The sequence below is a fragment of the Microtus oregoni genome, unplaced genomic scaffold, assembly GCF_018167655.1.
Source record: "Microtus oregoni isolate MIOR12 unplaced genomic scaffold, Mior012 000004F_ref0000308, whole genome shotgun sequence".
Taxonomy (NCBI): Eukaryota; Metazoa; Chordata; class Mammalia; order Rodentia; family Cricetidae; genus Microtus; species Microtus oregoni.
Genome location: NW_024543063.1, coordinates 58,639,732 through 58,664,949, shown reverse-complemented (window position 1 = coordinate 58,664,949; position 25,218 = coordinate 58,639,732). Strand labels below are relative to the sequence as shown.

General features: G+C 41.5%; 1 protein-coding gene across 2 annotated transcripts in view; it reads left to right on the top strand.

Annotated features, from left to right (window-relative positions):
- The window catches only part of Lpcat2 (lysophosphatidylcholine acyltransferase 2), a 59,984-nt gene that overhangs the window by 15,618 nt on the left and 19,148 nt on the right, over positions 1–25,218 (top strand). For both annotated transcript variants that reach the window (XM_041650013.1, XM_041650014.1), the window contains exons 5-11: positions 724–784; positions 1,729–1,787; positions 3,329–3,363; positions 6,455–6,509; positions 13,741–13,823; positions 16,088–16,213; positions 17,371–17,524. In XM_041650013.1, coding sequence (XP_041505947.1) covers positions 724–784; positions 1,729–1,787; positions 3,329–3,363; positions 6,455–6,509; positions 13,741–13,823; positions 16,088–16,213; positions 17,371–17,524 — 573 coding nt within the window. The remainder of the gene's footprint in view (positions 1–723; positions 785–1,728; positions 1,788–3,328; positions 3,364–6,454; positions 6,510–13,740; positions 13,824–16,087; positions 16,214–17,370; positions 17,525–25,218) is intronic.

Sequence of the window (25,218 nt, the reverse complement as noted above, 5' to 3'; positions counted from 1 at the left end):
CTCTCTCTAATTACTGTAGATCATATATCACTAACTGCGTTGAGTACAGGGATTTGATTTGGTTTTATATACTTAGCAGCTAACTCATGACTAAATTTTAAAAGCCTCAGAAAACCAATCTTGTGTCTTAACTAATGGAGAAGAAGCTCACAGTGCTTGTACGTCTTTCACAGAGAAAACGCCAAGTAAAACATTAACAGCTAAAATGCCTCCTCAGGACAGGCAGAGCAAGCTGTGACGTCTGTCCCGCACGATAGCCAAGGCAGCTGAGCAGAAGGCGTGTCACAGGCGTTTCCTCCTTTGTTCTCAAGGCCTCCCCGAAATATAGACTGGGAATAAATAGCATTTAATGAGAAAACTAAAACACAAAGATTTCTTTAGGTTAAGGATATAACCTTGCTATATGTCTTCTTTTAAATTTATTCAGATCACTAATAAAAACTTTCAGAAACAAATGTAAAAGGAAGCAGAAGTAAGCCACATATTCTGTAAACTAAGAGTATTATTTATTTAAAGCTTTAATTGTCTTCTAATTATTAGACTAGTCAAACTGTACCCCTTTTCGACGAAGATGGAACAATCTGATTCCAGTTTTTGTTAGAATCATGAGTTAGCTTTTTATTTAATTTTGGAAGCATTAGCGGTGTTGGTGACGTCATAGGAGAATAAAGAGGTAGCCTATTAATTAGATTGAAATATTAAATTTATTCCTTTTCTCCCAAGATACTTGTTTTCCCAGAAGGTACTTGTACTAATCGCTCCTGTTTGATTACTTTTAAACCAGGTGAGATAAATTAAATTATGCCTTGTAACAATGTAGTATTTGAGATTTCTCAAATGATTCGATTGTGATGCACAATGCAACTCAGTTGCTCCTGGCATTCTTTTTCTTATAAAACCTTTCTGATGCTATGATTCCACAGAACGTATTCCTATTTACTCCTTTCCTCTCCTTTTTGACATAGGCTTTTCCTTTCAGTGGGGTGTGTGTATGTGCGTGTGAGTGTGTGTCTGTGTGTGTTAGTTTGTCTATGTGTGTCTATTTGTATATATGTGCGTGCATGCTCAAAAGGCACTGACGTTTTTCTTTTTCCTCCAAAGACCCTCATAGATACCTGGAGTCTTCTTTCATAAAGTAGGCAGCCTACCTTAATATCATTCAAGTTTTTACATGCCTTCCAAAGTTCACTCTTTTTTTTTCAACCTTAAGAGGGCAGCCATGGATATGCCTTTTAACTTGTGACACGCTAGGCTGTTTATGTTGGCTGCTAGTGTGCTCCGCACCAAAGGTGTGTGTGCCTCACTTCAAGCCAGCATAATGGCTTTGCTTCCAGCATTTTAGTTCTTATTTTCTCTTGGATTTTATTCTCTCCTTGATTTTACCATGACTTTCTTATGTTGTTGGGTAGCATACATTTAGGAAATGAAAACAACCCCTAAAATAAATAAAAATGGTACAAATTATGTGTATCCTAAAGAATTGTTTTGAAATAAATGTCTTTAATTTTCTTTATCAAAGGAAACAGTGAATAAATATATGCTTACACGGTTGAGCATACCATTTAATGTTTGCCTTAGGTCTGACTTGTGATGACTCATTTTCGTAAATATTTCAGCATGGTTCATGTTTTGTCTACTCCTAAGCCATCAGTGTATTTATACAATTTTTGCTATTATATACTTCTTGTTCCTGTACAAACCATGCTAACAATCCCGATGTGATTCCAGGAGCCTTCATTCCAGGAGTTCCAGTGCAGCCCATCCTCCTCAGATACCCAAACAAGCTGGTAAGGGAAGAGTTCTGCTCTCCAAATAGCTTATTCTCTTAAATAAGACCTTCTTAAATATCTGATTGATGAATGGCTGAATGAAAGAAGCAATTGGGTAGACTGAGGCCACCTGCCACTGGGTTGGCTTTTTTTTATATATATATTTTGCAAGATAAACGGCTATCTGTGATAGCAGAACTAAGTGTCATTCTGTATAACTTAGCTCCAAGAGGGTATTGCTTGGTCTCTGCTGTGCCATCTCTGTTACGGACGGACAGATTATGTCTCATATGTAGGCTCTGCTTATACCCGACAGCAGGAAGTTGTGATTTTTGTGGAGATGACAAGGAACCTTTTTCTTTTTTTTTTTTTTTTTTTGGTTTTTTGAGACAGGGTTTCTCTGTGGTTTTGGAGCCTGTCCTGGAACTAGCTCTGTAGACCAGGCTGGTCTCGAACTCACAGAGATCCGCCTGCCTCTGCCTCCCAAGTGCTGGGATTAAAGGCGTGCACCACCACCGCCCGGCGACAAGGAACCTTTTTCGACAAGGAACCTTTTTCGAGGTGACTTAGTGGGAGGAAGGCTGGAAGTAGAGGAGGATTCACCCGGGGGAGGAAGTAAGTGCAGGCCAGAGCCTTGGGAAGCAGCATGATTAATTAAGTCCTAGAGAACTTCCCCTCTTCTCTAAAGTTTAAGGCTGCTCCAGGAAACAGTGTCTTCTGCATCACCTGGTCGCACTGTTCTCTGGACATCAGTTATACGGCCCTTCCCCAGACATTGGGGTCAGACTGTAATCCTCTGGACATCAGTTGTATGGCCCTTCCCCTGACGCTGGGTTCATCCTGAAAGGACCCTACCAGAGGGTTATAAAAAGGCAGAAGTAACTGTAATACTTACTATTTAAGATTATAAGTTCTTGGCCAGTTCAGCTTTCTGTTTAATGGCTGGTTTCTCAGCTTGAGCATGTCCAGTAAAAAAGGGTTAAAGTACATCAAGCTACTACTCTGGCTCCTGCCTATATATTTGAATTTTTATATAGTAAAATTCTTTTACTATATGCTGCTTTGATGTTTTCTTTTAAATAATCATTTTTATACTTGAGAAATTATATATATTACATATGCACACAAATTAATTTTTCAGATATGCTCATTTGGGGAGAAAAATAACTGAACATGTACAACAATTATTTTTAATTCAGAACAAGTTGTTCCGTGAAGACATATAAAGTTGGGAAATGATCTCTGTGTAGCTATATAACCTGTGTAGTTCAGGAATTTGTGCATTAGTTCACATCCTTTAATAATCACAAATTTATTATTTTCGATACGTTGCTTTTGTTCCAAGAAACATGAATCTTAATACTAAACAAAGCCTTATTATTTTGTTTAATTTTTGTTTTGTTTTATTTATTTTTGAGGCAGGGTCTTAGGTAGCCCTTGTTGGTGTTGAACTCATGGTGTAGCTAAAAAATGATTACTTGCCCGCATCTCTCCTCTGCTGAGATTACAGGTGTGTGTCCTAGTCTAGACTGACTGTTTGTCTGCTTCTGTTGTTTTAGGATACTGTGACCTGGACATGGCAAGGATATACATTGTAAGTCCCATATAGTTTAATAGTTTATGCAAACTATCTTACTGAAGAAAAGAAATAGCATTTATTTCTTCTTTTTAAAAAAAAGTCTTATTTTTGTAAAAGTAAACATTTCTAATCAATCTTTAATCTTTTAGCCATATCTCTAGGAACAATATCACTTTCTTGCCTACTAACTGCCCAGTGAGACTCATGTCTGTTCTACCATTTGAGGAAAACTAGCTGTCTGTCAGCTTCACGATTTTATCGACCAGTTTGTAGGGAACATTCCAGGGCCCTGGCTCCCATCTTGCTTTAGCTTGAATCTTTCTCTCATTCCCACTGTAGATTTAGTATCCCGCCCTCTGTTTGGATTTTATGAGGTTAGTTTAAGCAGTTTAGATTACATCAGTTTCGGGACCTGACACTGGGGTGGCACGTCTGTTTGCTGAGGAAATGGCTCCCCAAGACTTCTGTTCCATTCCCAGATCCTCAAAGCGCAGGGATCAGCAGTTTCTGGAGCTCTTAGAGAGGTAAGGCGTGTTGTCACCATTGAGCAGGCTGAAGTCAATGAAACAGGTAGACTCCAGCTTTCTTCCAGGACCTTTTGTTTGGCTCCCTCTAGAAAGGTGTGAGCCTACTTAAATTTCAGTGAGAGCCATGCAAATGTGGGTTTGAAAATCTTCCCCAGGGACCTTACCCAGTAACATTGCCAATGGGAGTATTGGAGGAAACCTGCATTGCTTTCTAGCACGCTCTAGCTTCTCACACATCATGTGTACACTCTCTTGACCTTTGGAAAACGGAGACGGGGAGAGTGTGTGTATTTCTCCTTTTGTGTGTGTGCAGACATTTCTCTGAAATAGTATGTAAATCAGAAAGATAACGTAAGGGCAGCTGAACAAACGTCACTGCATATAGAACGCACATTTTCCTTTTGAGCTTCACCGACTCTGGCACGTAGTGCTAGAAACAAGACATGAGGAAGGAAATGTGTTACATAATGTATGGAATGTGTGATCTTCCACTTCTCAAGGAGCCAGTTTTGACGTTCCATGCCACTACTAGTTTTGAATTGTTAGTTTTTAACTCTTGCACAACCAAAGTCCTCAAAGAAACAAGTGGTCCATGATCATCTCAGAAACACAGTGTCTGGAATTTCAGTGGGTACCAACTTGTATCTTCTAATGCATGCCATCCATTGGGCACCTCTAGACTAGGTGTCCTGTGGAGACCGTGGCTTTGTCATCGTGCAGCAGTCTGGGTGGTTGTGAAGGTCAAGTAGAAGAACGTTTTCTGGAAGTGGGTAGGGGAAGAACGGAGAGTGGCTTAGGAATACAGCTTTCTAGCCTGGGGAGTGTGTAATGAAGGAAAAAATAAAATTGGGTGCGCTTGGGGCCCTTTTCCTCCTACTTGGTTGCAGAGGATCCAGGTATAATTCCCAGCACCCACATGGCCTCTCATAATCAATGTCTGCACCTCCATTTCCAGGGCATTCAATGACCTCTCTGGTGTCTTTGGGTACTACACACACACACACACACACACACACACACACACACACACGGTGCACAGACATACATGCAGTCAAAACACTCAGATACAACATAATAATAGAAAACATTCAAGAGAAAACTGATCATGGTTAAGAAAGGTTGGTGTGACTTGGAGCTTATGCGTAGTAAAAAGTCTTCCTTTCCCCTTTCAGATGGTAAGCGTGGCCACAGTCACATTTCCATATCATAATTAACTCTGCAACTCCTAAATGGAACTCCCAAATCCCTTCTTTTTTTAAAATAGGAAGTTCATTAAATTTTTTTGGCCATTTCATACGTGATGCATTCTGAGTATGTCATTCCTCACCCTCTTCCCTCCCTACCCCATCAACCTGTCCTCCTCTGTACAAGTCCCCTTTCCTACATTCATGTCTTTTTGCTTATTCTGTGACTGAGTTTAACCAGAGCTGTCTGTAGGACCTCGGGTTTATAACTATCCACTGGAGCCTGGTGGACTGACCAGTGGGTACACAGCTGAGGGTGCTGAACACCCTCCATCCATCTGTAGCCAGTATTCCTTGTGGGAACCCTAACTCACTTTAGTTAGTCCCTGCAGATCACTTTTTACAGGTAAATTATTCTTTCATTTTTTTACAGCAAAAAAAATAAAAATTAAAAAAAAAAAGATTGGTTGTTTTCTCAAACCCATGGTCTGATCCACTCTGCCTGATTTCTGGGTCAGCTGTCTAAAGAGGCTAAACTGAAAATCCTCCAGACATCCGGCTCAGCGTCTAAATCTCAGAAAGCTGTAAGGAAGGACATTTGTCTCAAAAAAACTATTGTTGATGGGTTGGTCAACCACTTAGAGAAGCCCTTTGTCCAGATCTACAATGAAATTTGCGAGTTTTCAGGACATTTCCCCATAGCTCAACCTTATTACTGAGACAACTTTGGTAAAATTTGTGATTATAAGGAAAAAAATCTCACTGACATTTTGAAAGTTGTTACCCAAAGAATTTAGAAATTCAGTGTACTAAGGCGCATTCCTGTGAACACACTTATAAGCCTTTATAGCTTATTTTAGACTTTTTAATTTTGACTTGACATGTATAGGGTTTTGCCCACGTGTGTCCCTGTGTACCACGCGCATGTCTATTGCTCATGGAGGTCAGAGGAGGGCATCGGATCACCTGGGACTGGAATTACAGACAGGTGCACACTGCCATCTGGATGCTGGGAACTCAAGCTAGGTTCTCTGGGAGAGTAGACAGTCTCCCAGCTCTGTTTCCCAACCACATTTACATATATTAAAGCAGACTGGGTATTCTCTCTCGAGACTTAGAGTGAGCGTGTGCTGTCAAGGAGACTGCAAACCTGAGGTTTGGTCTATTTGAGCTATTCCTTGCACTCCACCAATCCGGCACAGTGATGGTGTTTGGTGATTTAGTTTTTCAATAACAAGACTGGTTGTCTCACCCAGAAAAAGAGGGGCCTTGGCTAGAGTGCAGCCTAGTTAAGTGCAAGCTGTGCATGCGGTGTGATGCGGGGATGCCTGGGTGTAAATCACAGATGGTGCCTGCCTGGCTGTCTGAGAATACCTTCTCTCTTCTTCTTTTCAGCATCCAGTTGTGTGTGCTTACTTTCTGTCAGCTCTTCACAAAGGTGGAAGTTGAGGTAAGTCATTAAGATGTAGCCTCTCCCCTGACTGAATCCTCGCTTAGGGGTGGCAGCCCAACACCGTTAAAAGGCCCTCCCCCCCACCCCGCCCCTGTCTCCTAGATTGCCTTTCTAAGTCCCTGCTGTCAGATTTAGCTCTTGGAATCAAGCCAGCAAATGCATGTAACTTCTGAGAACCGCCAACATGCTAATCACTCTGGCAGGTAAAATTTGCCTCCCCCTTCTCGCCCCTCTACATTCTAATGCCGACTCATGCCTCATTGTCTGTCCCACACCTGACTAAAGGAGAGGCGGTAGCTGGTGGAGCCAGCTTTCTTGAAGAGTAGTGTGAAAATGGAGAGGTAATGCCTGTGACGGAGACACCAGCTGTAGATGCCTTCAGTGACAGTGTGCGCTTGCACCTGGGAACGCTGAAGAAGTTTTGTGTGGCTTACATCATAGTCCACAGGACAGTCTTTGAGTTGTAGGGGAAGAATTAAATAATAAGAACATTTTCAAAATTTGGACCAAATTCTGAGACCCTAAGAATTGGTTTCAGGTAACAAGTGAAACCCTTAAGTCATGACTGAAGGGTGAGGGTTAAAGTTTTGGGACCTAAGGCTCTAGCCTGGTGTCCCCATTGCGTCTGTGAATTAGGCAGTGAATAGCTTAAACTTTTATGTATACTGTGGAATTCTGAGTGGAGGCTTGTGCTCTTAAGGGGCAGGAATGTAGCATTTAAAATATAATTCTAACTTGCTGGATAGCTTAATTGTTTAACCATCTAGGTAACTAGCAATATCAAGTGATGTACAGGAGTAAACCAGACTTTAAAATGCGTTTAAACTCTCATGAATTCTTTGGAGATTTGCTTGCTCTCTGCCTACTTGGAAGATATCTTTTTATTAGTCTTTATGTACACCTACCCACTTTTAAAATCAGCTTGGCATCTATCAACATTGTCATAAAATGTAGCAGGACACTTACTGGTGGGCTAATCCTAGTGGGGGGGGGCAGGGCAGGGTCTAATCTGTGTCCCAGAAAGTTCAGGAAGCACTCAGGCAAATACAGTGAACTGGGGTCTTTCTCAGAGCCTTTGAACTGCTAGACCACAGAACTCTTCCACAGAGGATGGGCAGGCTCACACTGTTGTCCCTAAGTGCCCTGAGCACGGCTCTTCCTTCTTTAATAACTTTTTGTATGGTTTAGCTCTATTTTCTTTTCCTATAAAAGACCAACAAGCCTATACTTAAAACAACCTTTTTGTCGCCTCTGCAGATTTGGAAGCTCTCTCTCACACACACACACAAGCACGTACACACACACACACACACACACACACACACACACCACATGCCATAAGTGTCCTCTCCTCTAAATTGACCCTTCTCCAGACAAACTTAAGACCCAGCTCCGAATGCAGAAGTACACCCAGAGATGTACTTTCCTGTCTAGCGTACATGTCCATGGTGAAACAGCATTACAACGGGGTACGTCAGTTCCTCATCGTGGCCTCTGACTGCTGTTACCACATTTCCTTTTTGTGTCATGACTATTTCTTAAAAAAAAAAAAAAAAAACCATTCTCCATCTGGCAAAGGAAAGAACGTATTCTTTGTTCTTCACAAGCAAATTGGCTTTCAGCCTGTTGGAAATAGCTGGGTCAGTAAGGGAACTGAATTGAGGTATTTGGATTGTGGTGCTGAACTGGAATTTATGGAGTTTGAAGTTTAGTATTCTTGTTTTTTATTATATTTATTTTGGATTTATAGTTCTTCCACACATGGAGATCCTGACTGCTTTATTTTGTGTTTTGTGGTACTGGCATTTCACCCAGGGTTTCACACGTGCTAGGCAGGGGTTCTACCAGGGAATTGCATACATTCCCCCAGTATTTCTTATTCAGTTTAAGAAAGAATCTTGCTAAACTGCCCAGATTGGACTCCGACTTGGAATTCTCCTGCCTCAGTGTCTGAGTAGTTAAGATTAAGATGTATACCACCATGTATGGGTCTAATAGCTTAATAACATTTGAATATTTTAGTTATCTATTCTTTGACTCTAACTCAGATATGCATCCCCGCACCTTTCAGGCACTAAGCGTGGCCACACCCTAGCACAGACTAATAATCCGGGCCTTGCCTCCCAGGCTCAGCCTTTCCCACTGGAACTTCTGTAGCGAGCTGACCTGCCCCGCACGGAGCTCTGTTGGGCGGGGGGGTCTCTGGTCATTTGTCCCTGGGATTGTAGGTGTCTGGGCAGTTCAGAAGCAACTCTGATTTTGGGGGGGGGGGGTGTTCATTCGTTTGTTTGATGGAAATCTTTGTTATTTTTGTAAACATGCTACTAAACCATCTTCAACACTGAGTAAACCCAATCTAAGTCTTGCTATCTAAGAATATGATATTCGTTTTATACTTTTAAAAGTAAACTTTGGGTGGATTATGACAATGATTACTGCATATTATATAGCTTTTAAAAAAGTCTTCAAAAAGCCAATTACTTAAGGGAGGGTTGAATAGGTCATGTATTAAATAACAGCTAGGCATGTTCACAGAAATGTGTTTTATGTAGACATTATAGGCTGCCCTTGTACAAATCTAGACGGAAGAGGCTCTCATACATAGGTTCTCTCAACTGCATGATAGAGCCTGTTGGTTCTCAGCTGCAAACCTGTTTAGCATTTGCTGTGTTAAATGCCGTAGGCAGTTATGTCACAGTGATACTTGAACATCTAAAAACATGTATCGACAGCTCCATTGCAACCCTACAGGATCATCACTATATACGAGGTCCATTGCTGAACACCATGTTTTACCGCCTGTGCCTGTATGTTTGTGTAATTTCTTTAAATATCTAAATGCCTTAAATTATTTGTAATTTTGAATCTAAAGCAGGCCTTTTAGAAAAATCCAGATTTTACACCTTCATATAAACACACACCAGCCACATGTATGTTCTAACAAAGCAACTTTGTTCTGGAACTTGACAAAATTTGCAGTTTGTAAGTATTAGTAGACATGAGTATTATAAAAAATATCAGATTGTTCCAGGTTTTTGCTGCTTGCCTACATGTGTGAAAAGTACTTAACTTCTCTAAATCTATGTTCTCACTGGTGAATGAGGATAGTAACACCTTTTTATAGGGCTGTGAAATTTAATAAGGCTACATACATGGTAAGCGTTCATTAAGCATTAACTTTCACTTCCCACCTCATCTGGCAGTTTTCTCCCATTGGAAAGGAAGCACCAAGTGGTGTTGATAAAAGTCTTTCCTTCATTGCGCATTTTCTCTCTGAAGATTTAGAAAAGGAATCATAAGCATACAATCTCACATGGTTAGAGTTGACTTGCGATGCTTTCGTTTTCTAGGACAAAAGAAAAATAAGACAATCATAGTGTCATCATTTAGCAGTCTTCCCCTTCTTACTCATTAGTCAGTGGGAAGGATGTGTGCCTGGTGTGGTTACGAAATCATGAGCAAACTAGTTTTACTGGTGTTTGGTGTTGATGGGAGGCCTGGTCCTTGTTATGGGATAAATGTACCTAATACAGCCAGGTGTTTTCCCTGACTCTTGTGTGCAGGTTAAAGCTTGAGAAGAGGTGGGCACCATTAAAAAAAACAAAGCCCGAAGCTGGGAAATGGGACAGCAAAGCTTTTTAACAGGGACAAAGTGAAACATGGTGTAAAACTGGAGACTATTTAAACAGGGAGGGAAGGGCAGCTGTGAGGCTGGGGGCTGGTACAGTCGCCTAGCGTGGGCTGCCTTTCTCTGGAGGTCAGAGTAAATTGCCGCTGACTTTTAAAAACTAAAGAATTGTTTGGCAATTTAAAACTTGATTTCCTTTTATCGTTTTGTTAGAGATTTAACAAACATTTTTAACCTCCTGTTTTCTTCTTTGAATTACATATTATGTAAGTGTAGTCTGTTTTGCTAGGTTAGGGCAGAGGATTTGCAGTTCGTTGTTCTGGATATGGATATAGTAAGTGTTGTGGAGACCTCTGGTGGCTCAATTGGTTTATCCACCCTGAAGAAGTAGGTGCTGAGCAGAGAGACTTCTAATTAGAAAGAACCTTAGAAGTCCTTACTTTAGAGACTGTGGAGTCAACGCTGTTCATTTGACAGAAGGACTTAAAGCCCCAAAGAAGCTAAATGCCTTTCCGTGGATCGCACAGCAGGGTCATTCTCCAAAGTGCTGTTGCTTCCATGTCCAGTTAATAAAATAAACATGAAAAGCACAATGACACATAGCACGTTTATCTTCAAAAGGTCTCTTGCATCCCAGCCCCGTTCTGCATCTTCATTCCTCCTCTTCCATGTCCCAGCGTCTCTCCTGGGACCATTGCAGAATTTTCCAGACTCTTCTTTCTCTGTTCCCAACTTTTTCATCTTTGGTACCCAACCACACAAGCTGTTGCTCAAAGACTCAGACATCGGGGCTGGAGAGATGGCTCAGCTGTTAAAGGCACTGGCTGCTTTTCCAGAGGACCTGGGTTCAATTCCCAGCTCCTCTATAGTGGCTCACATGCTCTGGAAACTCCAGTCTGAGAGAATCCAGTGCCCTCTTCTGGTTTCATTGGCGCACATGTGGTTACATGTGGCGCACAACCATATATGTAGGCAAAACACCAACCCACAAAATAAAGCCAATGAAATAACCCTAGGCTTTGTCTTGTCTCATCGCTTTGCTCAAACTTTGTCTGAGTCACCAGTGTCCCAAGATTCATAGTGTGCTTAGCAATATTTGAATATAGATCCATTTGAAGAAAAGTGCTATTTCTTTATACAAATCTTTTTTTCCCCTTTAAGTTCTAGGCCTGCCATTTATATTATACATATATATAATTGTGCTATATTATTTAGTCTTTTTTTTTTTTTTGAGACAGGGTTTCTCTGTGGTTTTGGAGCCTGTCCTGGAACTAGCTCTTGTAGACCAGGCTGGTCTCGAACTCACAGAGATCCGCCTGCCTCTGCCTCCCGAGTGCTGGGATTAAAGGCGTGCGCCACCATCGCCCGGCTATTATTTAGTCTTTAAGTCACATTTTCATCATAAGTTAAAAAGCTAACATTTCATATTAAATGGTAGGGCTTGCCTCAGAGCTGAGAGGGCTAATTATAAAGCCCCTTTGAAAGTACTCAGTACTGACTTAGCTCATTGTATAATAAGTATCTGCCATACTTCATGGAGAACTTCCTGAGGGAGAGGGCCTTCAGTGCCAAATCTCCAGGGCATGGCTTACTGACCAGCCCATGAGAGGTCTATGTTCAACCAATATCTGTTGAATGAATGCAAGTCATGATACCTTGAGTCATTTAACCTTTATAAATCACGATTCTTTATGATGTAAATAAGAATTTGTAGTAATATGGGCGGCGGGGCTGCGTCCCCAGCACCCTGGCTGCCTGCCCGGCTAGCTTATGCCCGAAATAACAACACACAAACTGTATTCATTTAATCACTGCTTGGCCCATTTCTATCTAGCCTCTTCTAGGCTAATTCTCACATATTAATTTAGCCCATTTCTAATCATCTGTGAGCACCGGTCTTACCGGGAAGATTCTAGCCTCTGTCCATCCTGGGTCGGATCTTCATCGCGTGCGTCTGCCTGGGAGCTGGGAGCATGGCATCTCTCTGAGGCGTCTGCTCCCGAGAGGAGAGCTGTGGAGTCTGAGCTCACTTCCTCTTCCTCCCAGCGTTCTGTTCTGTTTACTCCTCCCACCTATCTTCTAACCAATGAGGGCCAAGCAGTTTCTTTTTATTTAACCAATGACCTTCCTCCATCAAGAATTAATAAAATGACGCATATGAAACACATAGCATAGTCCCAGGTTCATTGGTATATTTCAGTAAACTAGCGAAATGGGCAAAATGGCGCATACCCTTGGAAAGCCACGATCAAGGGTTGGGTTTTCTGTAGCACATTCTCAACAGAATTAGCTCTTTGGTGGAACCTTCTCCCTAGCCTCATCTGCTGCATTGATGACATTCCTTTACCTCCCACCCTCACTCAAAATTCATAGTCTCCTGCTCCTTGCTCTCACACTCCAGGAGAAATGGTTTTGTGGGAGAAAATAAAAGTCTGACAGGTCTTGGACCGAACCTGGGCCATGTGAATTCTCTAACACTGGGTAGGTGAGCTAAGAGTTAAAACGCTGCATGTAATTGTACTTAGCATGAGGGGTGGCAATGATGTGTTCATCTGCCTTACTAAGATGTGGGACTTCTTAGAAAAAAGGGTCCTAAGAATCTTGTCTGGAATATTATAAGATCAGAAAAGTTACATAATTTTGATATGGAATTAAACCCTTCTCGGTGTTAGAAAACCATAAATATAAAGGCTAGAGGCTGGAGGGAGGGTGCAGTGACCACTCCATGGCATGAGCATCTCATAGCCCTTGTGTTGGGGAGAGGAAACATAGCTGGGGTTGCCTGGGGAGCTCTTGGTCAGTCTAGCCAGCAAGCAAGCTCAGGGTTCCGTGAGACACTCTGTCTAAAAGCAAATAAAGTCGGAAGAAATAGAGGACACACCTTGAAGTTGACCTCTGGCTTTTACATACATGTGCACATATGAGCACATACACCCTCATGACGTGTGCACATATACACTCCACACACATACACACAGGCAAGTTAAAAAAAATAAACAAGGGCAGCACAAGTCAGGCATCAATGTGAGGCGGAGAATAAAGTTAAAAATGATGAAGGAAAACAGACAAATAAAGAAAAATACAAAGCCACAATAAAGTATGACAGACAAAAGACTAGAAAGCCAGTTCTGAAGTTTAATTTTTTAAAGTAGGAAAAGTAAAAAAAAAAAAACATAGTTTTCAATCAAATAACTTAAGTATTGTTAATTTTGGAATGGACGGAATATATGATAGTATAAAAGATTTTTAAGGCCTTTTCCACTTAAAATAGGAATGAAAAAAATCCAGCTCTGCAGGTGAAGTGTTGGGCACTGCTACATTACAGATTCTAGAATTCCAGGAATCAGTCTTCTTCAGAATCAGAGTAAGGCTAGTAGGTGACCATGGCCATCTTTCTGCCACTGGGAAGGCAGTTTAGCAAAGTTAACACAGGAGGCTCCCATGTCCCAAGTCTGAGCCCAGAGTCCCTCGCATGACATGGAACATGGGCTCCAGGAAGGTCAAGGTTGAGCTATGCTGATTGGTCATTTAACAGAATTCATTTAGTGTTTAATGTCCTGGGCCTAAGGACCGCTGTGGAAAGGTGTGTTTGTCTTTCAGTTCCTGCCTGTCCAAGCACCAAGTGATGAGGAAAAAAACGATCCTGTTCTTTTTGCCAGTAGAGTCCGGAATTTAATGGCAGAGTAAGTATGTCTTAGAGCTTCTAACTGATAAATAATTTGAAAATTATTGGTAAAATGTTACTTAATATAGCTTAAAGAACCCCCCCCCCCATGGTTCTCTTTCGTGAGCTCATGAGAGGGAGGTACGGTGGTGTGCTAAGGTACACAGTCAGCAAAATAGCTGATTATGGTGTTTCTCTGCTTGAAAGGCCAGTTAGAGTCTTCCACAGTGCTGCCTGTCACTACGGAGCCTTGGGGTGGTTTCAGGCACCCTCAATGAGACTATAGTTTTCCATCCCCTGAGCTGCCATGGCTGACCGTTTCTAGAGTATTAATGATTATACTATCAGAAAGGAAAAGGCTTGCTTGTGGGATGCACAGAGAAGGAAAAGAACTCCCATACGAAAGAACGGCTATAATAGCATTCACAAACTGGACAGTGTATTTCTTGCACTTAAGGGGGTTTTAACTGGCGAGTATTTTAATTAGATAAATTACCCTGACTTGTAACAGAAAACGTGTTATTGTACACCACCACTCAGGCAGCCTTTGGGCCCTCCGTGTGTATACCCTAACCAGGGTCCCTCTCTGAGCCCCAGTAGGTGCCCCAGTAGGAGGTTTGGGACTGATAGACACACAGATTTCCCCACTTGCCTTTCAGTAAAAACTCTATAGGAACTCCAAATTTGACTTTGCCCTGGTTAGTTTTATTGACTATCAACTTGACACAGGCTGGGATCATTTGGGAAGACGGATTCTCATTTGAGACAATGCCTCCATGAGATTTGCCTATAGGCAAGTCTAGTGCGTTTTCTATCTTTTCTTCTTGGTGGGAGGATTTTAAAAATTATTTCTTTTAGTTTTTGAGATTAATATAACAGCATAATTTTCCCCTTTCTTTCAAATTCATGTACTCTTTTTTTTCATTAAGTATTGTGTTTGTGTGTGTGTGTGCGTGCACACTTTTGTGTGTGTTTAAATACATACCTACAAGCACTCAATCTGAATAATGTCACTTATATCCTTGTTTTCACTGCTGATGATTTGGTATTGGATAACCAGGTGGTGTGCTCATCCCTGGGGAAGACAGTTTCTCCCACTTTCAGCATTACTTAGTTTGCAGTGAATTTTCTTAATTACTGATTCATATGGGAGGGCCCAGCTCACTGTGATCAGTGGCGTCCCTGAGCTGGTGGTCCTGGGTTCTATAAGAAAGCAGGCTGAGCAAGCCATGGGGAGTGAGGCAGTAAGCAGCACCCCCTCCGTAGCTTCTACATCAGCTTCTGCCTCCAGGTTCCTCTCCTGCTTGAGTTCCTGCCCTGACTTCCCTCAGTGGTGAACTGCTACCTGGAAGTGTAAGCAAAATAAACCCTGAGTCTTAAATGTGCCTGCTCATCTCAGCTCTCAGGAGGCTGGGTTGGTGACTTCATGTCAGCCTGGTGTGCACACCAATTCCTATATTAAATGTGCCTATGTATTTAAGCTCTCAGAAGGTTATGTTGTTGGCATCATGCCAGCCTGGTATGCACAGTGAGCCCTGTATTTTTATTTATTTATTTTATCTTTATTTATTATGTATACAATATTCTGTCTGTGTGTATGTCTGCAGACCAGAAGCGGGCACCAGACCTCATTACAGATGGTTGTGAGCCACTATGTGGTTGCCGGGAATTAAACTCAGGACCTTTGGAAGAGCAGGCAATGCTCTTAACCACTGAGCCATCTCTCCAGCCCCCTGAGCCCTGTATTAAATGTGCCTGCTCATCTCAGCTCTCAGGAGACTGGGGATGGTGACGTCATGCCAGCCTGGTGTGCACACTGATCCCTGTATTAAGATACGAAAGGCTCAAAGCAAGTGCTATGAAGGCCCTTTATGCATATTTTCTCACCGTGTGCTCAGAGCAGCCCTGTGGCAAGGAGAGCAGTAGGCTGGTTCCTGAGCAGTTTCCCCCAGATCCTGTGAGTTGGTGACAGGCTAGGACTCAGATCCGCACTTCCTATTGCCAAACCCCACAACACTAATTATTATGTTACATAATTTGCAATACTACTACTAATAAAGTATTTTTCCAATGAGAACACAAATTGAATTTTCAGCTATACAGAAGCCTAAAGACAGAAGGAATTTAGATAGGAGTGGATCGAGGAGGTAGAGCAAAGCAAGAGAACCAACCATCTGAGGAACCACAGATCCCTTTCTCGTCACCACGGCCTGCTCACCAGCACAGGACTGGTGAGACATCATGAGTGTTTCATGCCATGTTTTTCTTCCTTACTGCTTTTAGAGCGTTGGCAATACCAGTGACGGATCACACCTACGAAGACTGCAGGCTGATGATCTCAGCAGGACAGCTAACGTTGCCTATGGAAGCTGGGCTGGTAGAATTCACTAAGATTAGCCGGAAATTGAAGTAAGTATAATTCAAGATATATGCGCACACCCATACACATTCATCCCATTCTTGCCAGAACGCACGTGTGGAGGTCAGGAGACAACTTGCAGCAGGCAGTTAATCCTCTTTCCACCATGACTTCCACCGACCAGAGATTGAATTCAGGTCATCAGGCTGGATGACAAACACCTTTACCCAATGAGTCATCTTGTAAGCAGCCTTCCCATAGTTTATTTTATCATTTATTTATTTATTTATTTATTTATTTATTTATTGGTTTGATTACCTATTTGGTTTGGTTCTGCTAAGGCAGACCCCCCCCCACCGGCCCCCATGTATTTGTAATCTTGTTTGAACTATTTGGAATTACTAATTTGGCTATGTGGTATGACTCTCACATCTTTCTTTGATTATGGTTAATTCCGTTCTTATCCTTACTAGGAATTTACAGAAGATATTGACTTAATAAATGTTGTCATCCTCCCTAGGCAATTACTATAAAACTAGTTCTCCTTTCAAAGTTTCTTATGGAAATGGATTTTGATAAGTTATATAGAAAATATTTTTGTCTTTTAGATGACAATAAAATTTTGCTTTTGTGCTAGCACTATGTCCACAATATTCCTCAGGTTTGAAAAGTGATACAGTCATTGAAACTGCTTGTAGAAGTATGTATTCGATCACATATTTAATTTCTCAAAGCAAAGAGGTGATGTAAGCGTAGTGTACTTTCCAATATTTTGTCATCCTGATTTTCAAAAACTAATATCAGAGGAGATAGGTATAGTTTAGTGAATCACCCAATCGCAACATTTCAAAAGCTTGTTGAAAGAATAGCCATTATTTCTTTCATATCAGCTCAATAAGCAGCAGTTGACTTTCCAGGTAATATTAGGTTCAAGTTCTTGGGACTCTTGCTGTTTCGCCACACTGCTTGTATTTACTTTACTTTCCTTCCAATATTTTATGGAATTTTTTGGTCACCTTTACTGATACACTTTTAAAAATTAAGTAGTCACATACACCTTTGATATGTTCTCTCAAATATTTATTTTCACTGCCTTTTAAAATTTAACATTAACTATTTTCCCATGGACAAGTTGATAAAGTAGCGGTCACACAATGTACGTGTGACTTAGAAAGAGCTAACAATGTCGTTACAACTCTCTGTTTAGGTTAGACTGGGACGGCATTCGTAAGCACTTGGATGAATATGCCTCTATTGCCAGTTCCTCCAAAGGAGGCAGAATTGGAATTGAAGAGTTTGCAGAATACTTAAAGTTGCCTGTTTCCGATGTCCTGAGACAACTTTTTGCACTCTTTGACAGGGTATGTTCAAATTTATCTTGAACGTTTTTCTCAGCCTGTTCCTGCAGACCTCAAAGCAGGCACTGACAACCTTCTCAGACCGGCGCGAGAAGAACCAGTGTAGTGTGATGTCATGAACTGATTTTCCCCTTAGTGTGACTACTAAGTAGTGCTGGGGACATACTTAGTGCAACATTAGTAGTGTGTATTAATTTAAGCATCGGTTCAGAAGTGAAAACTGCCTGTAGTCACAACTGCGATGTAGAATTGGAAATGTTTACGTCATTGAGAGGAATTTTTAAATGTATGTAGAATTTATACGTTGGTGACCTGGGTGGTAGTGTTCTATTCTGAACATTTCTGGGCTGTCTCCAAAATGGATGAAGGCCAAGTGGGTTTTATTTTTAAATGAAATTGCCTGATAGAGTTCTACTAAACTTCTCAACGTTTGTAAATATGTAATTGTGTGCAGCCAGTTAACTGACCTATCAGTAAAATTTTTTTAAGAAAAATTTATCAAGATTTCAGATTTTCTTTTAAAAGTTATTTTAGTATATGAAGTGTTAAAATGAACTTTTTAGTTATAATTCCAAGTTAGCACATGCGTAGAAACCTGTTGCTTCCATTACATTTAAGACAAATAGTCTTAAAATTTCTAGTCTAAAAATATACTAAAATAATAATTCCTGTAGAGCTATCCATTTCTAGTTAACTCCCCCCACTTTAACTCCTTTTATCATTAATAAATGCTGCTGTCCATACTGGTCAGTATGTATTTTCAAGACTCCATATAAATGGGACCATATAGTACTAACATCCCAATTATGGTTTCTTTAGCCTAGCATATTGTATTTAGTAGTCAATCGCTGGGTTGAATGTGGCAATAATGTGTTCCCTTTATCTGTTCCTCAACTGAGGAGTATTTGCCCTGTGTTCAGTAGGGGCAATTTAAACACGTCCTCCTACCTTCGGGCCTCCATGCTTCATAACCTTCCTGGTTGTCCTCTGAGCTGTGACTACCTTTACCAGTCATTTAGCATTTTGTTCAGGGGCAGTTTGGTTGCTTTGTGTTTTGCCCATGGTTTGTAGTTTAGTTGGGAGAGAGCTCAAAGGGGTCTGACTTCCTCTTGTTTAATACTGGAATTCTCAGTTACCTACCACCACCAAGAAAAGATGTTTTTCAAGGAAATTATGCCTGATGAAAGACAGAGCAAGCTTTCCCCATCCCTGGTGTCTCTCCTCCCCCAGCATGCTCATCTTCCTTGTGATTTGTTTTGTGTTCTTGAAGAATCAACTAGTCTTTAACGCGATACGGGTCACCACCCTTTCTCTGTATGAAATCCCTATGTGTCTCTTCTGGGCTTGCTACAATAGTCAAATTACATGCACGCCTACATGAAATAGCTTATTAATGTCATGGTATGCTTAAAGCGCCATGGAGATTTACGGTGAGAGAGAAAGACTATTGGACATTAACTATGAAAGTTGGTAAATCAGAGGTGCTTTTTACTTTATAACCACTGTTTCTGTGACATTTCCATCGCAGCATTCACTGCGGCTCAAAAGCCATGCAAGCAGTTTCCAGTGACGTTTTTTCTGCAGTCAGCAGGATATCGCAGCAACTTACAAAAAAGAGGAGATGAGGAAATACAGGGACAGAAGGGGACGATGACAGCACATCTTTAGACAGCATCAGGACCTTTTCATCAACATTAGAGTGACATTTGTAAAAGCTGTCCTTATACTTCAGGTGCCACACCACCGGCAGATGCAGGATTGCTCCAGGTCTGACTGGTGGCACCTGCTAACACCTCGGCTGTTTCTATGTCATGTTTAAATATGGAAAGATTTGGGAATGCGAAAGGGGCAGGGGTTAGAATAACCACCCGACAGACAGATCAAGTCACTCTGACCGAGAGAAGACAATTGGTCCTGGGCATAAGAACGCCAGTGAGAACCGTTGCCTGTTTTGCCAATCACATTTCTCCATGGGCTATTGTAGTAGGTGTCGTGTTTATTTTACTTGTTTATTATTTGTCTTTCTTACGAGAAATGGCATTCATTTCCTTTTGTGGTGGAAAACCCCATATTGCTAATGCAAACATGCAATCTTCCTCCTAGGCTCCTTAAGCAGTGTGTGTTTGATTTGACTCTGGCCGACTCATGGGTTCTTCCTATGCGCTTATGTTCTGTTTACCCTCACTGAGCAGTGGAACCCCATAGTCTCTGCTTAGTTGTCCTGCCTCTGCTTTGTAGAGCGACTCCACCCTCTTTCTTATGGTCTTCCTAGTGCTGCAGGCACTGACTTCTGACCTCTTGTTTACCTGAGTACTTACTTTCGTGCAATAAAGTTAACGAGACATTGAAAGTCGTTAGGACATTTTGAAAATCTATTTATAATACAGTAAAATGTTTATGACACATTGGTAAAAAGAATTCGAAGTGTCAATTTATACAGCATGATCTCAATTTTATGCTAAAAATAAAAGACTGTATGGCAGGTCCCATAATATGAGTCATATACATGACTAAAGTGAACACGAGGAACTCCGCGTGGTGATGGGCTACATGGCTCCAGGCCATGATATGAGATGAAGACTTTTAAATTTGTTTTCTCTAAAAAATATTGGGAGAAATTTCCCTGCGCAGGTGTCTTCAAAGAAGAGACAAGGAAATGAAGGCTGGCCCAGGGTTCATCTGGAGCGTTACGGTCTATACAGGGAGCTTAAGACTAAGTCCTCAGAAATAGAAGCGGGTACAGCTGGGGAGACACCGAAGCTGGGGAAGGAATTCATGCAATACAGACAGATTTCCCTCGCCCTTACAGCGTCACTGTGCTTCTCTGTACGTGGCTTTCAGTATAGATCCCAAGAGGTCTTCTGCCTGCCGCATATTAGAAGGGAAAATAGTGTGGAGAATTAATGACTAATGTAGTAGATAAGTCTCTATCTGCCTACCCTCCATCTCTCTCTCTCTCACTCGCTTGCTGTGTGTGTGCGTGCGTGCCTCTGTGTGTGTGTCCGTGTGTGTCTGTGTGTGTGTTTAATGCAGCCGCATGTCTGTGCCTGTGAAGTGTTGAAGTGAAGTTTTGAAAAGCTGAGTTGTGTAATGGTTGCCACACCTTGCACACACACTCACACAGGCCAGGCCTGTTTCCTCAGTCTAGTGAAATGATTGAGCTGGAGAATATTTGATGGGAGAGCAAGGAGTGTTGATTGCCTTGGGGTGGGCTACTCAGTCTAGGGTTAGTAACCCACCTGGCAGTCAGTTATTCCAGGGTCACAGAGAGGCACCACCTGGAAGATAATGGGCTAGGAAAGCGGAAGGAGGCTAAGCGAGAATTCTTGTCAAAGCCTCAGGGGTACAACTTTTATAGGGTAAAGAGTTGGGGGGTGGGCACAGGGGCCTGGGCTCTTGCCGCGTGGTTCACGTTGGTCACATGGTCTGAGTTGGTCACGTAGGCAGGAGGTTGTCTTCGGTCAGGTCACTGTAGGCCAAGAAGCCACGAGTTGACACACCTAGATCCCTAGATAGTTTGGAATGTGGGGTGGATTCTGCTAACAGATAGCTCTCATTAACAGCCAATTTGGGTGTGGGGTAGGCTCTGTCAATAGAACTATTCCTAACACAATTAAGGGTGTGGGGTTCTCTGCAGACTCCCCAGGGTGATGGTTCCTGCAATGATTTTAGGAGGAAATTGGCTCCTGACAAAGGAGGTCCAGCAACTCCGAGAGTGTTTCCCTCAGTAATGCTTAATGAAGGCTGGGTGTTCCTGTTGACCCTTAGCAGCTATGCATTGTTGTATGGAAACCCCCACCACTTTCCATGTGCCTTTGCCCTCTTTTCCCTTCTCAGTTTTCTTAAGACTCTTTCTTCTTGGCTAATTTACAAACTCTGCGTAATTATTTTTATCATTTTGTCCTAAACATACTATTAGTAGTATGTTCTTTAGACTCTCAGATATTTGATTGTAGACAACTTAAATGTTCCAAAGGTGAGCTGTCATTGTTTACTAGTTTGGAGGCATTTCCTTTGGCAAGATCCCGTCTCTTTGAGGGACAAAAAAAAGACTTTTTTTATGTTTGGCTTTAATGTAGCTTGTTTAATACTCACGGTTATTTACTGAATTTTTCATATCAAAGATTAATTGGAAAGTTAATTAAACGTCCAGATAAGTCTGAGACAATGGTTTAGAATATTGGCGTCTCAATATTTTTTGCTAATAATTCAAATTAAGTACTAAATTGTTTGCTAACACGTGTGAAGGAACTTAAGAGCATTTAATGAGATCAAGAAATAATACTGGCTAAATCAGGAACAATTATGGGACAGTCATTTCTGTAGCTATAACTATGTCTTGCCAGGACCATAACAGCAGTGATGATTTCATCCTCCACAAAATACCTCTGGTTAATATCCTCCTACACTAAAAAAGGAAAAAAATATGTGTAAGAGTGTTCTTCCTGCATGTATGTCATTGTCCCGCATGTATGCCTGGTGCACACAGAGGCCAGAAGAGGGCATCAGATCCTCTGCAGCTCGACTTACTGATGGCTGTGAGCCACCGTGTGGGTGCTAAGAGTTAAAACAGGGTCCTCTGGAAGAAACAGCCCGTGCTCTTAACCTCTGAGCCATCTCTCTAGCCCTCCTCCTCTAGTTTGAAGTAGTAGTGTATCAACAATCCTCACAGACACAAGGAAAAGAATGAGAGAACTTGATTTCTATTTCCTTGGATCTAGTCTGACATGAGCTCGGTATCTTACTAACCAATACGATTCTGTACACAGACCGTTGACTAGTAAGGATACATGGTTACTATTTCCCTTCTTTAGAAAACATTGATAAGTATCACGTTTCCATTTCTGCTGTTTAACCCTGAGCTCTTCTGGCAGCAGAATGTCTTTTGTTTAAGTATGACTCAGGAAGGGTTTATGTATACTTTAGCACTCTGGCAAACCAGCCTTTCTGGCTGTTGTAAACATCTGCAGATCTTTTATTACTGTTTCATTCTGTGGAATGAATGTATTTCTTTATTCCAACTTCTTCCCATCTGCCCTGTTCTTGGTGTGAATCCAAGGGCAAGTCTTGAATGCCAGTAATAACAAACAGCCTGGCTTGCCCTTGCTTTTAGAAGCAAGGTGCTGTGGTCCAAGGATTTACTCCTGGTGAAAGTCAAGACACCGGTACCTTCAATGTTTGTAGAGAGACTAGAAAATTCTCATCTTTTTGACTTCTGTGTCAGTTTTGATTAAGTAACATAGTGTTTCATAGTTTGTATGACAAGAGTCCAGCTATGCAGTCTTTGCTCTATGAAAGTCACTTTGTAATTTCCATGGTATCATTTGAAGGGAAAGGCTACAACTTCTGGGTGGGATAGGTGAACTTTTCTGCTCAGTTGTCTTGAAAGTTTGGCAGTTTTCCGTCTGAGCATTTCTTCCCAATTCCTGGGTGGACTTGTCTCTCTCATCTCAACTATCATAGTGTTTTTCTGAGTGTTATAATATTATCAATATATATCTAGATATAAGAATCATATTTTTTACATTCTTAGTGCCTGGTGCCTGGAAGGTTAGGAGAGGAAACAGAAGAGGGGCTGAAACAGTCCAAACCTCCGCACTGTAGCAAGTGAGCAATTGCTGGCCTCCCCCAAGAGCGGAGGGAAGTAAAAAACCGGCTTTGTAAGGAAAAGATTGTGTTCAGTTTCATCCCCTATGCTGGACAGAGTGAGAGTTCAGTATAAGGCAAAAATCAATCCTGCTCACATAGACTCTAGAAAAGCTTTTGATTTCATCCAGCGTGACATTTTCATCAACAAATGATTGCCAGATTCAGAGTATCTACTCCACATCACTTTTGCAGTAGCTAAGACGACACCTGACAGAAAGACTTTATTTGAGATGGGAACTGGGGGTCTTCCATGTAGACTCAGTCCCTTCCTGTGACCTGGAGGTCCCCCTTAGAGGAGTAATGTACTCAGCATACTTTTGAAAACGAGGCAGCGTGTAAACATAGGGTTAGGAGTAAAGTAACATGTCCTTCACGTTAATAGAACCAGGCTCAAGGTACAGATAATTAGATGTGTGTATCAGAAAGAGGTGTAGGTAGCAGAAGGAAACTGAATGGAAGAATGTTGCTTCTGTCACTATTACATGACGTGAAAATCCAGACACATGCTGGGTGGTGGTGGTGCATGCCTTTGAACCTAACACTAAGAAGGTGGAGGCAGTGCATCTCTGTGAGTTCGAGGCCAGCCTGGTCTACATAGCAAGTTCCAGGAGAGCCAGGACTACACAGAGAAACCCTATCTCTAAAAACAAACAAACGAAAATGCCCAACCAAACCCAAAACAAAGAAAAAGGCCAGACACACACAACTGTCGAACTTGAGGCCTTAGGTTCTACCCATTCTCTTCATTTTGTGGTAAGCAGCTAGGCCAAGGGAGGAAGTTCCACCTCATGGCCACAGAGCTAGCTAATTGCACCATGGAAACTAAACATTTTGTGATCTTTTTGCTGTTAAACTGTTACCGTGGATTTAAAGAACAATTACCTTCCTAAGGTGTGATTTACAAATCCTGTTATTCGCTTCCTTCGGGAATGCATGTCTTCCCCTCGGTTTATTCACCAGACTCTGCAACCCTCACTGTCAATCAGTTTTAGCATATTTCTGTCACGCTCAGATGATGCCTTGTGCCACTTACTGTATGATTTTTTTGGCACATGCTTCCTTCCTAGAACCTAGGTGGCTGCTACTAATCTGCCTCCTGGCTTCATACATGTGGGCTTTCTGGACATTTTGCGTAACTGGAATGTTGCAACATGTAGTTCCTTAGTTAGCATGGTTTGAGATTTGTCCTTGTAGTATGCATCAGTGGTTAATTCCATTTTGGTTTTGATTAGTATTTCTTTGTATCAAATATTCATTCGCCAGTTGGTAGATATTGAGGTTGTTTTCACTTGGCGCTAATAGAAATGATATTATATTCGTGTTCATGTATCATTGTTTATCTCTTAAGTTCAATAACTCTTTTCTCCCAAGTTGGGCATAATTTTTCTTTAAGTATAGCCTGGTCTGTCTTTTCTTCCAGATTTTAGAAGTGGTTTTTCCTCCCAGATAGCAACTCAGGTTGTTATAAATGTTCTAATAAATAATTGTAGAAGATTAAGTGGACAGTGAAGAAAAGACTTCTTCATCTAACAGCAGCATGTTATGCTCTGATGATTTACGACAAACTCTTAGCCAAATACCCTCCTTCTCCTTTGAATATAAATGACTGGAATTTTAAATATAGCAAAACAACCAAACAACATGTAAGATGAGGTACATTGTATAAGATACTAGTTGCTATTGAGTTAATTTGCAACACTAAAAAAAAACCGAGAGTTGTCTCAGTGGTTAAGAGCTCTGGCTGCTCTTTTGGAAGACTCAGGGTTGAATCCCAGCACCCACAGGTGGCCCCCAACTGTAATTCCAGTTAGGAGATCTGACTCCCTCTTCTGGCCTCCGTGGGCACTGCATGCATATGGTCCAAAGATGTGTGCAGATAAAACACCAAAGCACATAAATTAAAAATGTAAAAATAAAAAATTTTATCTCTTAAAAAGAAGCTTTATAAATGGGTATAAATCTGTGTGAGACACAGTGAGCCCTGTGCGTCTCTTCAAAGGAAAGCCGTCATTTTTGTGTACATTTCCCTACGCAGTTAAGGATATTTG